This window comes from Ascidia mentula, chromosome 9, assembly GCF_947561715.1.
Source record: "Ascidia mentula chromosome 9, kaAscMent1.1, whole genome shotgun sequence".
In the NCBI taxonomy this organism is placed as follows: domain Eukaryota; kingdom Metazoa; phylum Chordata; class Ascidiacea; order Phlebobranchia; family Ascidiidae; genus Ascidia; species Ascidia mentula.
The window spans coordinates 4252153-4265340 of record NC_138574.1 but is presented as its reverse complement, the minus strand read 5'-3'; the positions used below and the strand labels follow the sequence as shown (position 1 = coordinate 4265340).

The 13188-nt window shown below is 39.3% G+C and overlaps 3 protein-coding genes across 3 annotated transcripts; 1 reads left to right on the top strand and 2 right to left on the bottom strand.

Moving 5' to 3' along the window:
- The first annotated feature begins 317 nt into the window (after positions 1–317).
- LOC145913796 (uncharacterized) lies at positions 318–2512 on the top strand. The gene is made up of 2 exons (XM_083001551.1): positions 318–764; positions 1142–2512. The coding sequence occupies exons 1-2, from the start codon at positions 647–649 to the stop codon at positions 1621–1623; spliced, it is 600 nt and encodes a 199-aa protein (XP_082857677.1). The 5' UTR covers positions 318–646; the 3' UTR covers positions 1624–2512.
- Positions 2513–6375: 3863 nt separating this feature from the next.
- On the bottom strand, positions 6376–8222 carry LOC145913886 (uncharacterized). The gene is made up of 8 exons (XM_083001652.1): positions 8154–8222; positions 7894–8016; positions 7674–7843; positions 7475–7607; positions 7269–7406; positions 7057–7140; positions 6733–6898; positions 6376–6461 (listed from the first exon to the last, which is right to left on the bottom strand). Exons 1-8 carry the CDS (start codon positions 8220–8222, stop codon positions 6376–6378), a joined length of 969 nt encoding a protein of 322 aa, XP_082857778.1.
- An 815-nt stretch (positions 8223–9037) lies between these two features.
- Positions 9038–11770, bottom strand: LOC145913885 (organic solute transporter subunit alpha-like). The gene is made up of 8 exons (XM_083001651.1): positions 11701–11770; positions 11350–11426; positions 10544–10773; positions 10246–10357; positions 10086–10188; positions 9834–9986; positions 9631–9697; positions 9038–9221 (listed from the first exon to the last, which is right to left on the bottom strand). Exons 1-8 carry the CDS (start codon positions 11768–11770, stop codon positions 9038–9040), a joined length of 996 nt encoding a protein of 331 aa, XP_082857777.1.
- Between the last annotated feature and the right edge of the window lie 1418 nt (positions 11771–13188).

Sequence of the window (13188 nt, the reverse complement as noted above, 5' to 3'; positions counted from 1 at the left end):
CACAAGATGGCTGCTGCATTTATTTCTCGATTTTCTAAAAATGGAAAAGTCTCGCTGGTATGATAAAATGGCACTGCAGAAACCGTACAAACTACGTTGAAAGCAATCATGTGTTATACCACTGCTGTGCAAAATATTGAACGTTGTATCGCCGAATAGCATCTCCGCTAGATGTCAGTCTCGCTTCGCTGCTCACTAACTGTTGCGATGCCTGGGTTGATGAAAAAAATGTCTGCTGGTTGGTGGGAGCGTAAAAAAGGCTAACGGTCCCCACCTGTGTTTGCTTTGCAGGAGAACTCAGTCGGAAAGCTCACCTTGCCCCTCGGGCTGAGGCACATTTTTATTGGTATTTAGAGTGATAGCGCATCAAGGATATGACCGACGTCAATTTAGTGATAATCCGGCGTCGAATTACAGACAACGGAGTGTCAGCTCTGGTCCACAGACCCAGAATCGGATTCAAATTGCGTAACGCGGGGGAATCCCCCTCTAATAAGGCAGAAAGACAAACAGTTGCGCTGTTGTTGGCGTGGTTGGACGTGGTTGTGTGCGCGCTGTGCATTCGCTCTTAACTCAATAGCGTTTTTTCGTCAGGCGCACCGTGCAGGCTGCTGTGACTGCTAATAGGCACAGGTTGAGGGTCAACATGGCGATCTGTTCTCTGCGCTTTCAAAAGAGCTTCCTCATATCGGCCGATGGCCTTTTCAAGATCACCGAACTTATTGTTGGATTTGCGTGCTGGGCTTTAATGTTCATAGGAGACGGTAAGTAAGGCTTACCGACTTTGAGAACGTAGAGGTGGTTTAACTGCCTATTGCTGTATTTGCTGCTTTGTTAGCTTTGCCCCCGGCAGGCTTAAACTAACAAAAACACCCGACTATAATACGGGAGTTATAGCTGATAAAATTTATGGAAATTGCGGGTCATTGTAAGGTGAACGACCACAAATAAATCCTTTACGTTTCTACGAGTTTATTTATCCAGGATGTATATTTTTGTTGAGCTGTATCATTTCCCACTCCATCTAAATGTGAAGTTGTTTATCTGCTGGTGCGCTGTTTCCCTCGGGATTCAGTTCCCTCATTAATAAATAAACACTAGGTGCGTCTGATCCTTAGTTTTCTTGCCTTTTTATTTCCAGTGATGGCGAACAGTTACCAAACGCCGCAAGTCAATGAAGAAGCGCTCATCATAATCGCTATCACCCTCAGTATATGGACTCTCACCTGTCTAACATTTCTATTCTTTGCACTCTGTCGCCCCAGTAAAGCGCTCCTAAAGGTGGATTGCTGTTTGAACGCCATTTTCGCTGTTGCCTGCACGTTCGCAGTCTGGTACTGTGCGTCGTCCAGGCTCTTCGTGTGGCTTTGCTTCGACGACAAAGGAGATATCTTGATGGACAGACATTGCGAACCACCGCTTAGTCTAGAACATCGAAACGGTGGGGTCAACTTTGCGGTGATAATAATGGGGACGGCGGTGGCAGCAATTTACCTCATGCATTGGATTTACGTCTTCGTAAAGCTGCGTATGAATCCTGTACTGCCGGACAAGGATTTTACTCTTGATATGCAGCCAATGGCAGTTACCACACACGCCGAAACGCAGTCTTCGCAAGTTTAAACCACGCCTGCTGGGGACTGAAGATTGCAAGCAGTGGATGGGCGAAGTTGCGAGGTTGGATTGCTGCTCATGAATGGAGGCTAGGTTATTTTGGCCACGTTCCAACCGCTGGTGTACAGCTAAATTACTCATTGTGTCAATGCATCGTTCGGTTCTGTTTACCGAGTTTGTTTAAAGCGCGTTAACTTTTTACAGGCCATCACTCGCCTTCTCTCAGAACGCCATTACGGTGTTCACGGTTTTTACGAGACCCACTTGTGGCTTCTGCCTTACAAATTAAGAGAAACTGTCTTCGGGCCTTGCTTGTTTATGTTTTACTACATTTTTGTGCAAGTGTTACAAAGTTTGTGCAGAATACCAGGTCAACAAACGCTTTTTAATTTGTTATCGCTGACACAAATTGAAAATTTGGCAAATTATCTTCAACATTCTGGGTATAAAGAGACTGGCCCATATTGCTATTAACACTGTCATGCTTAAAAGAAGACGTTTCGGCAAAAAACTTATGCCATCATCAGTTTGAATGACGCGATTGGTGTAGCTCCATCATTATAAGTCTCTTTATACTCAGAATTATGAGAAAACCCGCGAGTTGTGTTCCTATCTTCAACATGTTTTTAAACACCATGCACCACCAACTGTTGTACATAACAATGCAGAATACAGTCTTGCTGTGGCATTTAGTTGGTCAAAGTTTCCACAAACCGTTGTTTGCTCACAGGGAACTAATCTTCTTGTTGTACTGATATGTGACTCTGTTTGTGTTCGTACGCAATATGTGGTTTATATCCTCACGTACACGAAAAGAACAAACACGAGAGAATTAACTGTTTTGTGTTGATGTGGTTCAATTTACAAACTTGCAAACTTTAATGTAGTTTCGAACTTACGGGCTATGAATAAATATCTTTGCAGTCGTTATTCTTAATATTTCATACCTCCTGATTAAGGTTGGCGAAACGTCGATAAAATTTGCAAGAAGAGCAGTATTAAGCAATAAAATTTGCCTGGCAGCGTCAGTAACAATTTGGTTATTCTTAATAGTTCGTATACCAAGTACTTAATCGCCATACTGCTGGCTAGCAAAGGTTTAATAGCTCCCAAGGGGTGCAATAAACCCACATCATCCAAGCCCTACACCCAGAATCAACACAGACCAGTTTCGTGGCATGGTAACGAAAACACAGTGTGTTGATTCATCCGAACCGTATTGAACTGTGTTGTCGTGTTTAGCTTGAACTATGAGCTTTGTTCAGACACGTTCTTCCAATCTACTCATTGTAATTATAAGCGCTAAGAAAAGTATCGTCATATACTTTAGTACACTTGCCCTGTTATAACGGTCAATAGCACAAGGTGATGTTGAATATTGGACAATTAAAGAACTGAAAAAGGTTTGGAATAATAAACCTTTTAACAATTAAGAACTAAAAAATGTTTCAAAGGGCAATGTGACTTTTGCAATCTCTAACTTCCTATTTCTGGTTTAGACAAAACAAAACGCACAGACACGTCGTTTGTTCAAACCGCCAAAATAACCTCAAATGCTGCGAACACGATCAAATGTTCCTTTGGAAATGTCAAAGGAAGCCACTAAGCATGCGATTTTTTACCAGTGAGCCTTTGGGGCAATTTGTTCGGGCGGTAAATCCTTTTTGCGTGTAAGTAATGGGTCTGACTCGTCACGCTGAGCGAAATGGAGAGTAAATTTTCGGGGAGAAAATGCTGTGCTATGTAACCGCTGGGTGTTTTGGGACAATTTTGACAACTGCAGACACAAGTGAATTTTTACATAGGTCTGTCAATGCACTGGTTTTCCATTTTCCGAGCATAAATTATCTGGTTTTAAAGTTGTCCGAATGATTGAGAATTAAGAAAAAACAAATTATTATCAGTAACTATCATGCAGTTATCTTTCAGTATCAGCATCCCCACGCACCTCAATAGTGAACTGCTTGAATGTTGAAGCGGGTTTAAAGACTTAATCACCATCCAGTCATGTACAAACTACGCTTTTCGAGAAATGTCCATGTCAATATTATCCACAGGGTGTTTACAACTTTCACCAGTTTTCCTAATAGTAGTTTCCGCCGCAAGCAGCTTTAACGACAGCAATAAACGCAAATCACATCCCTAAGCCGTAAAGATGGTATTTCTTTGTTACCAACTCGTTAAGTTCCGTCCAGGGCGCAACCATTGCCATGGAATTCCAAAAGGGGAAGCCAAATTTGGATACAGAAGTGCTCATTATTTTTGAAATGGTTGGCTGGAGGTGCCAATATTATACCCGTAGAACTCATTAGCATTTTCTCCGATTATTACACGCCGAACTACAGCTGATCTAACGAACCGCGAACTTGCAGATACTGAACACAAACAGGTGTTTCAAAACATTATTATACATGGTTTATTTTCAGAAATGTGTTTTTTTTTGTATTAAACTTTCATGCAAGCCATTTTGGTTAAATACACACTGGAAAAATGTAAAAGTTCGCTTGAACCTTAAGCAGTCCGGTTTAACGCAGGTATTATTTTTAGGCACCGACTTTCACAGTGTGATAGGCAAACAAAGCATAAAGCACGTAACTTTGGTAGCCTACCAAATAGACAGTTCTTTTAAATATGTTGTGGTTGATAAGCAGTTTGGTTGTTAATTTATTTTATCTTGGGAGTCGTTAGCCTCCTGCTGCGCCTTAACTAACACATGGACGGAAGACCAAAACGCTTCGTTGGTTTTGCGCAAACAAACTTGCCGTCCATCAACGAAACGGTGGCAATTATGTCTGCCGTGTGGCTTCGTGGCTTTATTCAGTCAGACGACTTCGCTTTGAAGTATCGCACAGACAACGGGTCATATTGATACACACCGGGTTTGAGTAAGCACTTTTGGATCTATTTTTTGGACTTGTTTACCTGCCTGTCACTTTTATTACGGGAATTTCAAATTAGCCCAGGGCCAAAATGCGGTCGAAGCTTTTACGTATGGATTTTGCTGGAAGGGCTAAACGGATAACGCGTATCCGCAACCAAATCTCTGGTATCGATCGAAGTGTAGTGTGTCGCTCAATTAACTTCTGAAGGGTAGCAGTTGGCTAGCCTATTACGGCAATTTCATGGACACTTGAAAGCTCTTGGGTAAAGACAAACGTTGACATACGATCAACGTCACTTAGGCTAATTTCTTTTCTACTTGTGTTTTATTCGTTTTTTTTATCCCATCAGATAGCAAATAGTCCCAGCATATTTAAGTGATTTGTGTGTTAAATGTCATTTGTAAAGGCAATTTTTTTTTGAAGAGGTAAATTGGGCCTACAACATTGTGTAAAAAGAAACCCGCTATGATTGATTGAAAAGTTATGTTCGGTTTTTAGCGATTGTCAATCAAGCAAGTAGGAGAATGGGCTCATGCCCTTCAGAAAAGTATTAAACACAACATTGCTATGCCTGCTATACCCAGAACCCTGGGAGAAACAAATGTGCCGGTGCGAATACCATTTTTTTTGAACATCACTTGATATTATAGGTGGAATCCAGGATATGCATTTCTATGTTAGGGGGACCCTGGTTCGAACTGATCCAAATTAGTTTATTATTCTGCAAACGCAATTGGAACCAGCATTTACGAAAAAAAAACTGTTCGTGGACCCATTTGACTATCAAGGGCCCTTTAGACAAGCAGAGGCACTGATGCGCCGCACTGGCAGCATTACCCTCTCCTGTCTATACCCATGAAATAAGTTTGAATAATGTTAATACGAAATCATGCAGCTAGCATTCAGTTGCACTTCATGTAGACCTTTTAACTTCCGAATACATACATAGCTTCACTTTATGCATAATTCATCATTATTTTTTCCCATCGCAATGGCAAGTACAATTACGCACTACCGCGGGTATACTGAAGTGACCAGAAACGACCAGCTTTGAACCGAAAGGGCTTGGTCAAGAAAATTACCAGAAAAGGTGGTATTAACTACAACTTAAAAAAGCTACTCACGTTAGACGGTTAGAATAAAAAAATACGCAACGAAAACATAAAAACACAATTGCAACTATTTACATAAACCAATCGTTGTAAGAGCAGTGATGCTCTCTAAACCAAATGTCGCTGTAGCAATCTTAAGTAATTATTGATGAGATCGTGTAGCACAAACAGACGTGTAGGGGATGTTCACAGAAAAGCACGTGGAGTTACTTTAAGAGAAGTTATTCCATAACTGCATGCATATTTAAACCCATTGACAAAACCTTGATTTGGGAATATTATTCTGTACAGTAACACAATATTGTTTCAATGTCTGTTGGGCACATTTAGTTTTTGCATAAGGATGGAAGAGACTTTTAAGCAAACATTTAATGGAAACGTTATTCCGTTACTTACGTAAGTCACTTCGAATTTCTCGCGTCAAACAATAAAAACTGCTTATACGCGAGCCGTGCAGACACCATATACGCTTGTCTTATTATTACTGCTTGGTTATTAAATAAAATTTGTAAATCACGTGATTTTGGTATTTGCTACGAATGTTCTGCTGTACTTCGAGGAAAGAGTTGCCAAGACAATTTTTGGGAAACAATTTCCATAGCCCTCTTGTATATGTTGCAGATCTTTATTTTTAACTAACTTGTGTTCGCCATAAGTTTTAGATAAATGCATGTTCCACTATATACATGTATATACAGTATACACTCGCCCGGTGCATAGCAAAGCAGACAAGTTGTCAAGCGAAACTTGCTCCCAATATTGCACAGTCACAATTTTTTGCTTTCTTTGCAAAGATCGTCACCTCGAAATTTTTCGATTTCCACAAAGCAGTTCTGCAACTTTTCATGTAGTTCTGTCAGAAAACCAAATTCTTTCGTTTTATCAAGTTTTCAACCAATTTTACTGCAGCACAGACTTTGGTTTGCATGGAAAACAAGGCCAAGCAAATGTCACCCTGTAGATATTTTACATATGATGTCGTTTGGGAACGACACGATATTTACACTTATAGGTATGACATTGCTTCAAACTCTATTCTAAGTTATATATACGGTTAATCGGTTGCGATAAGGACAAACAATAATAAGTTACATTAAATTTTGTGTTTGAAAACTTTTTCCCACCTTTGACCTCGGCTTTGAAGTGGTTTTCACTTCGCAGAAGCAACTCACTGGATTTGGCAGCGGCAACGTTGGCTTCGCCTAATGCTGTTTTACATTCATGTAACTCGGTCTTCAAGCTAGCCACAAAACTTGACAGAACCGTTTGTTCCGTGGAATATTTTCGCAACTTTATAAATCATAAATTGGTTGTTTCGTGTATGTTATGAGAATAAAATGGTTCTTTGAGGATTTCAATAAAATGTTTTTGCGTGCGTGCTTCTTAAATGAGAATTTTGACGTTTTTGGTGAAAAACAATTGGAAATTATTGAGAAACAAAACGTTACTTGCACTTGTAGTTGTTCATAATCTTTCCTGCTCATAACTATGGTGTCGTTTCCAGGCAAATTGGCTATTTTTAAGGACGCCATCTGCACACAATATGCCAATATTAGCAAATAACGTTGTTAAATCTAACCAACACATTTACTTCGCCTACACGTTACGCTGTACCATCGTAAACCTGATACATGTTTACTATCCACAAAATCAATCATACTTCTTTCTTTAAGCTGTCCCGTTCTGCTTCCAAGTCGTCGATGATGCAATTTTTATGTTTAAGGGCTTGCGTTGTGTGTTTATTGATCGTTTCAGCTTCCATCACATTCTTTTCCAAACGTTCTTGAACCTCAAGGGTCTGCATATACGTAAAACAATATTTCGAATGTCCCTTTAGGTTTTAAATTTTTGAAACTGAAATTTTACCTCGCGAAGGTCATTTCGAATTTTCTCGGTAATCTCGCGAAACTTGATTAGTTGTTCTCTAAACTGCTCTGATGAACGTTCTCTTGCTGACAATTTTTCCTCAGCCTTAACGATGTTCTTTTCCAATTCCACTCTAATTGATATACAAAATACTTGCATACAAATAAATTTGCGATGTTTTTTGTTGTAATAAACCAACTTTTCTGCACTTTGGGCAAAAATTTGCTTTCTCAATTTCTCGATAGTAACCTGACAGCTCTCTAGCGCCGCCTGCAGTTTATTGTTTTCATTGTCGGGTTTTGAGTTACAAATGCTTTCCTCAATACTTTTCAAGCGGCTTTTGAGTTCTTCAACTTTAGTGCGCTGAAACTACAGGAAAGTATCGTTGCTTTGAATAATAAGAGTTCTAAAACACAAACTTCATGTTTTGTTTCTGTATCTCGCAAACGAGCCTGAAGATTTAGTTTTTCTTGCTGCAGCTTTTCTACAACCAGTTGTATTTCGCCATTTTTCTTTCTTGCATATTTGAGTTCTTCTACCATCTGCAAAACGGTCGGCAATGTCACTAAATCAACCATTCCGTTCACTTTTTTGGCGTAAAAATAGGTCAATGGCGAATGCATCGATTGAGTTATTTGAAGTTTTACTTTTAAGGACAACATACAAGTAAACAACTGACCCTTATCATTCCATTTCGCTGTTCAATAAGGTCGGAGTAATCTACCACTGTTGGCACGCTGACAGCCATTCTAAGAAAACCCTTATACTTTGCTGCAACTATAAAAGCTACAACAACAAAAACCTCCAGGTCAAGAATTCCCGCCCTCGCAATTGCGCATTGTTTTGTCATAAATCGCAATTGTTCGGTCACGCAATTGTTTACATTCTCGCTTGAAAGACAGAATCGTGCACATTTTGAATTTAATTCACTGAAACTTTTGTAATATTTTAATTTTGTAAAAAAAACATATAGTGTTGCCTCCTACCACGCATATTTAGCTCAACAGCAGACTTAAAAATCATAATTTTTGTGTGTAGGGATTTGGGCTTGTCGTAATTCGAATATTTATTGATATTTTGTTTTAAACTTGGTCTTTCTACTCTTTTACATTTACACCCGTCTTTCTGACGCCTTCGCTAGTTATCCCACTTGCGTTCCGTCTTTCACAACTAGCGCTACTTCTCCTAAGTCTCCTTTGTCGCGTTTTCGCAGCAATTATCTCTTTGTTTTTGCATCATCTTCGATATCGCCCTATATATTTGCGAGTCTTTCCACAAATAAACAGATCATGGTTTTCGGTCTAACAGATCGCAATGTGATCTCTCAGATTTGGTCTCATCGACCAGCACAGATCTCGGTTTTGTTCTGACAGGACCTGCAGACAGCATGTTGTCTCACCGGGACTTTCTTGACAGGTTGGATGTTGGGTTCGCGGTGATGCAATTCCGCCTACAACTTTCGACACACCAACTGCGACCCTTCATGCTTAAGGCTATATATGCACATATAAGCACATTGTCATTCCATTGTATATTATGGTAAATTTAGTGACACCAGTTCCACTAAACACGTGAAAAATCCGAAGCACTGCAGTCTGAAACCTTGCGATAGAAATCATGACAATGCCGTTGTACTGATGCATTGCTTGGAGAAATTGTCACTCCAGCAAAAGTTGAGGAAGTTTCTAGTCCAGAGCTAATGCTCAAATTATTGCGGATACGTTCACTCAAGAAGTTTGTCCTTCGCCTATGAAAAAAGGTTAGTTTAGTTTGAATAATTTGAAATAATGTTTGCACAGTTAAAACATAAAAATACTTGTTCTTAGCAAGTATATCTCAACCAGCGCAGAGGGCTTGCGAAGGGTGAAAAGACCTCACATCCAAATTTAGCCGTTGATAACGCGAAGTGTTTTAAGTCCCAAACCGACATATCTTGGTAATTTCATTTCAGCAACAATGCACCAAATTTCAAAATTTTGGGTAACAATTGTGCTTCTCTGTTTGGGTATACAAAACGATTTTTTTTTGTTTAAAAGTACACGTTTTTGTCACCTTGTACCATTGCAACAAAATACTTTCCTTGGCCTAAAGTTAGGGTTTTACTGCTGCATACGCCTATATATACAAAAATTATCTGTTAACAGCATACAACTTACCTGTAATAATATCTCGCAGCAAGAGCAGTGAAAAATGTCTGGATTACCACGGCGTAGTTGTAGTACACTTAAGAAAATGATAAGCAAATAAAACACACATATAGCCAAGTCAGCAATGGTTGGCTGCATCTTTACTATGAAATATACATTCATAAGACGGCTATTGTGTTTGTTAATCCCCATTTGCAACTGGTTAGTTATACCTTTGCTCGAACTGTAAAACGCAAAAGGCTTTTTGCAAGGAAAAACTCCCATCGCGTCGAGTGCGTTGAAAATAATGTCTTCAATTCCAGTGATAAGGATAATTAATTGGAAGCAAACAGTTTTACCTCTGATAGAATGTCTTGATTCCATTCCTAAAAAAATGTACAGATAAAAAAATGTGTTCTTTACGACTTGGAGGACAGTTAGCATGCAAAGCAATCGTTTGCCCGAGCCGATCATAAGCAACTTACCTTCAATCGTTTTCGCTAATTTCTGAACAAGAAAAAAGCCATACAGGCATAATCCAGTTATAACGGTGGTAATTGCCGACAAAACTAAAGCAGGGGAAAATGCCTAAAACAAAAATTCCCGTTCAAAACAATCAAATACAAAACAACAAATGCATTTTACTGTTGCCGAGTAGAGAAGGTTTTCCGACTTTAAAATGGTCGCCACAGAACCGCAAAGCGGCGTGAATATCACGTTTTGAAAAATCAACCACTTGGCGGCAGCAGTAATTCTCCTGCAAAGCAACAGACTATCTGACAAGAGCTATGATTAAAAAAACTGCCGTGCTTGTGAGGTTGCACAAAAACCCAATGACCTGCCCTACATATGATGAACTCTCGATTAGGAGTAAAGGAATTTGTTTGTTTTGCATATGGCGTGACTATATTAACAGTAAACAGACGAGTTTGACACCACTTACGGAGAATTGTACTTTTTCGGCAAACATGCGATGCAGCAGCACGGAGGAAGGTTTAATCCAACTTTCTTGTGTCTGCTTCTTTCAACAAATGCCTTCGTTCCCCCACATAAGGATATAAGCAAGTAATAATACCGGTAAGTGGCATAAGCGACGTACATTCCATACATGAAGGAGAAATTCACGACCGAACGAGGAAGAAAAACCGCCAATGAACCCAATGTCATAATCGCCTGTAGAAAAGTATGTAGACTTTCAGCATGTTACGTCCTTTGTAACATGTTTGTAAATATTGAATGGCATGAAACTGTTACATTGCAGAGATTTTTGATGTTGTAAACAATGTATCCAACGGTAGTGGTGTTGGTTTTGCACACGTTTTAATGTTCACGGTGCGATGCTGGTATCTATCCTGTATGAGCTTTGGCGCAAATAATTGCAATTTGATTACATGTTCAAGATACATTTGGGTGCTTTTGTGACCCAAGATTAAACCGAACATAAATTAGGAAGGGGAGTTGCTTCAAAAGACAAAGCAAAAATCTTTGTGGTTTTGAACTCTTCATATGTTAAGTCCATATATGGCGCTTTGCATTTATTTTAGGCACGTTCAAAAACTCATACATAGCGGATTGCGATCTTGTTTGTAGTATAGTAGCAATATCCTACCGGGTATGTTCCTAAAATCCATAGAATTGAGTTTCTTAAACTTTTCGCTTTAACGTTGTTCATGATGTAGTAAACCTCCTCGAAATACAACAAAAGTATCGGCACTGATAAAGCGGGAGGAACAGCCAGAAATGCAATACCTCCATATCCCCATGCTTCGAAGACATCTGAAAACTCACATCAATTACATTGCATTCAATACCTTCTGTTATGTGTTCTGCAATAAAGTTTCATGGAAAATTACTTGCTTTAAAACCGATCTGGAATGTGATACGTTAAGTGGTTGACTTTGTAACACATTTTTGTTACGTTCCTTTGAATGTGTAGAAGTTGCTACAATTTAACACCTTAATTCAATTTCTGTCGATATATCTGTTAACAAACCATAACTAAGGCCTGACGTAAATGAAAATTTTGGTTCTGCAGATATTTAACAATGATTTAACACAACAACATATTGTTCAAAGCCCTTTACAAGTATACACACTTACCACTGGAAAACTTGTTTGCCGCTGGTGCAAGAGGGGGACACGTAAAGTTGTACGTCGTTTCCACAGCCATCATATGGATTGTCACTGAAGACTGAGGCAGGTCGTGGTGCTCCACACATTCTCATAATTTGACGTAAAGTGTACACATGCCGTCCGAGCCACAACATGGGTGACGTAATTGGTTAATAATTGCATGTGGCTACAAGCAAGCCGCTAAATCCGCTTGTGTGCAGAAGGCTACCTTAATCTCACAGCAACAGAAAAAACAAATTTTGCCATTTTTGTGACTAGTCGAATTGTTTCTGGTGGTGTATGCACTGTTGACATAACAGAATTCGCCAAAATTTAACACAATTTGCATTTTGGTGTTGTTATAACTTTTATTCGGGTCAGGCAAGAGTATGACAAACCAGTACCCAGGATGAACAACAGAAACGTCAATATTCCTGTACGTAGTGTTGTAGTTTATTTGTTTGGGTAATTTATCTTTCCGTTTCATGGGGTGATATTGGTTCAACGTATGGGCCACAATTCGTCTCGCTTTCTCTTGCATATAATTTTCAGCTTTGGAAGTTTTATGTATGGGGTAGTACCCGAGCACTTACAGGGTTCGAATTAGCAGTTTGCAATTCGCAAATTGCGAACCGTTTTTGAGTTGTTGCGACCCGTTTTTGAGATTATTGCGATGCAACATGAAGCAGATTATAAGGCGCCGCATCCTTCTTTATCTATTCATTCGTACACGCAACAAGCGCTGATGCAAACAACGTTGTTAACTTTTCTTGGCAATATCAACGACTATTTTCTTTCAATCCTCGTATTTTGTCAAGCCTATGTTGCGCAAGTCAATGAAACGATGGCGATGTATTACGAAACAAATGTTGAGTCAACGAGTTTAAAACAGCAGGTTTTAAGCGTAATGCACAATCGCGTAAGAAGCAAAATTTAAGTATTGGTATTAAGGTTGTAACGTGTTTGCGATACGTTTTTTTACCGCTAATTCGAACCCTGATTTACCGGAATCCTATACAGTGATGGGGTCTGTGGTGATAAGATCGCGCATTTTACGTGCAAGGTATAACAGTTGGGGTATTTTCACTTTTCTTGATGCTACTTTTTTCCCAGCAGCAGTTAAAATCACCACGTGGCAAAAATTTGTCAAAAAGGCAAATAGGAGAAATTGTTTTCGTTTTTTCGGACAAAATAATTTGTGTTAAATATGGGATAAACAAGCGTGCTTTCGATGCGTTACAAAACTGCGTCAAAACTGAGAATCTCTTCGCTCAATTGCTTTCACTACTTTTGATTATATATCAACGAATTGCATCGCAACATTTGGATATATTCCACATATACGGTGTAAAACAAATATAGCCAAGAGATTTGTCCACATGTGTTAACATTCGTATCCGAATAAAGTTATGCGAAAAGGAGGAATCCAGGACTACACGTATGTGTTTCTCGTGCTGCGTATTTTTAAAAGATATA

Coding starts and splice junctions, on each gene's coding strand:
- LOC145913796 (XM_083001551.1), top strand. CDS start 647: ATGGCGATCTGTTCTCTGCGCTTTCAAAAGAGCTTCCTCATATCGGCC. Junction 765..1,141: donor TTTAATGTTCATAGGAGACG/GTAAGTAAGGCT, acceptor TTTTATTTCCAG/TGATGGCGAACAGTTACCAA.
- LOC145913886 (XM_083001652.1), bottom strand. CDS start 8,222: ATGGCTGTCAGCGTGCCAACAGTGGTAGATTACTCCGACCTTATTGAA. Junction 7,407..7,474: donor TTCGAAATGACCTTCGCGAG/GTAAAATTTCAG, acceptor ACGTATATGCAG/ACCCTTGAGGTTCAAGAACG. Junction 7,141..7,268: donor GGGACAGCTTAAAGAAAGAA/GTATGATTGATT, acceptor TATTGTGTGCAG/ATGGCGTCCTTAAAAATAGC.
- LOC145913885 (XM_083001651.1), bottom strand. CDS start 11,770: ATGGCTGTGGAAACGACGTACAACTTTACGTGTCCCCCTCTTGCACCA. Junction 11,427..11,700: donor GGCAAACAAGTTTTCCAGTG/GTAAGTGTGTAT, acceptor ACTTTATTGCAG/AACACATAACAGAAGGTATT. Junction 10,358..10,543: donor CCGAAAAAGTACAATTCTCC/GTAAGTGGTGTC, acceptor GTTGCTTTGCAG/GAGAATTACTGCTGCCGCCA.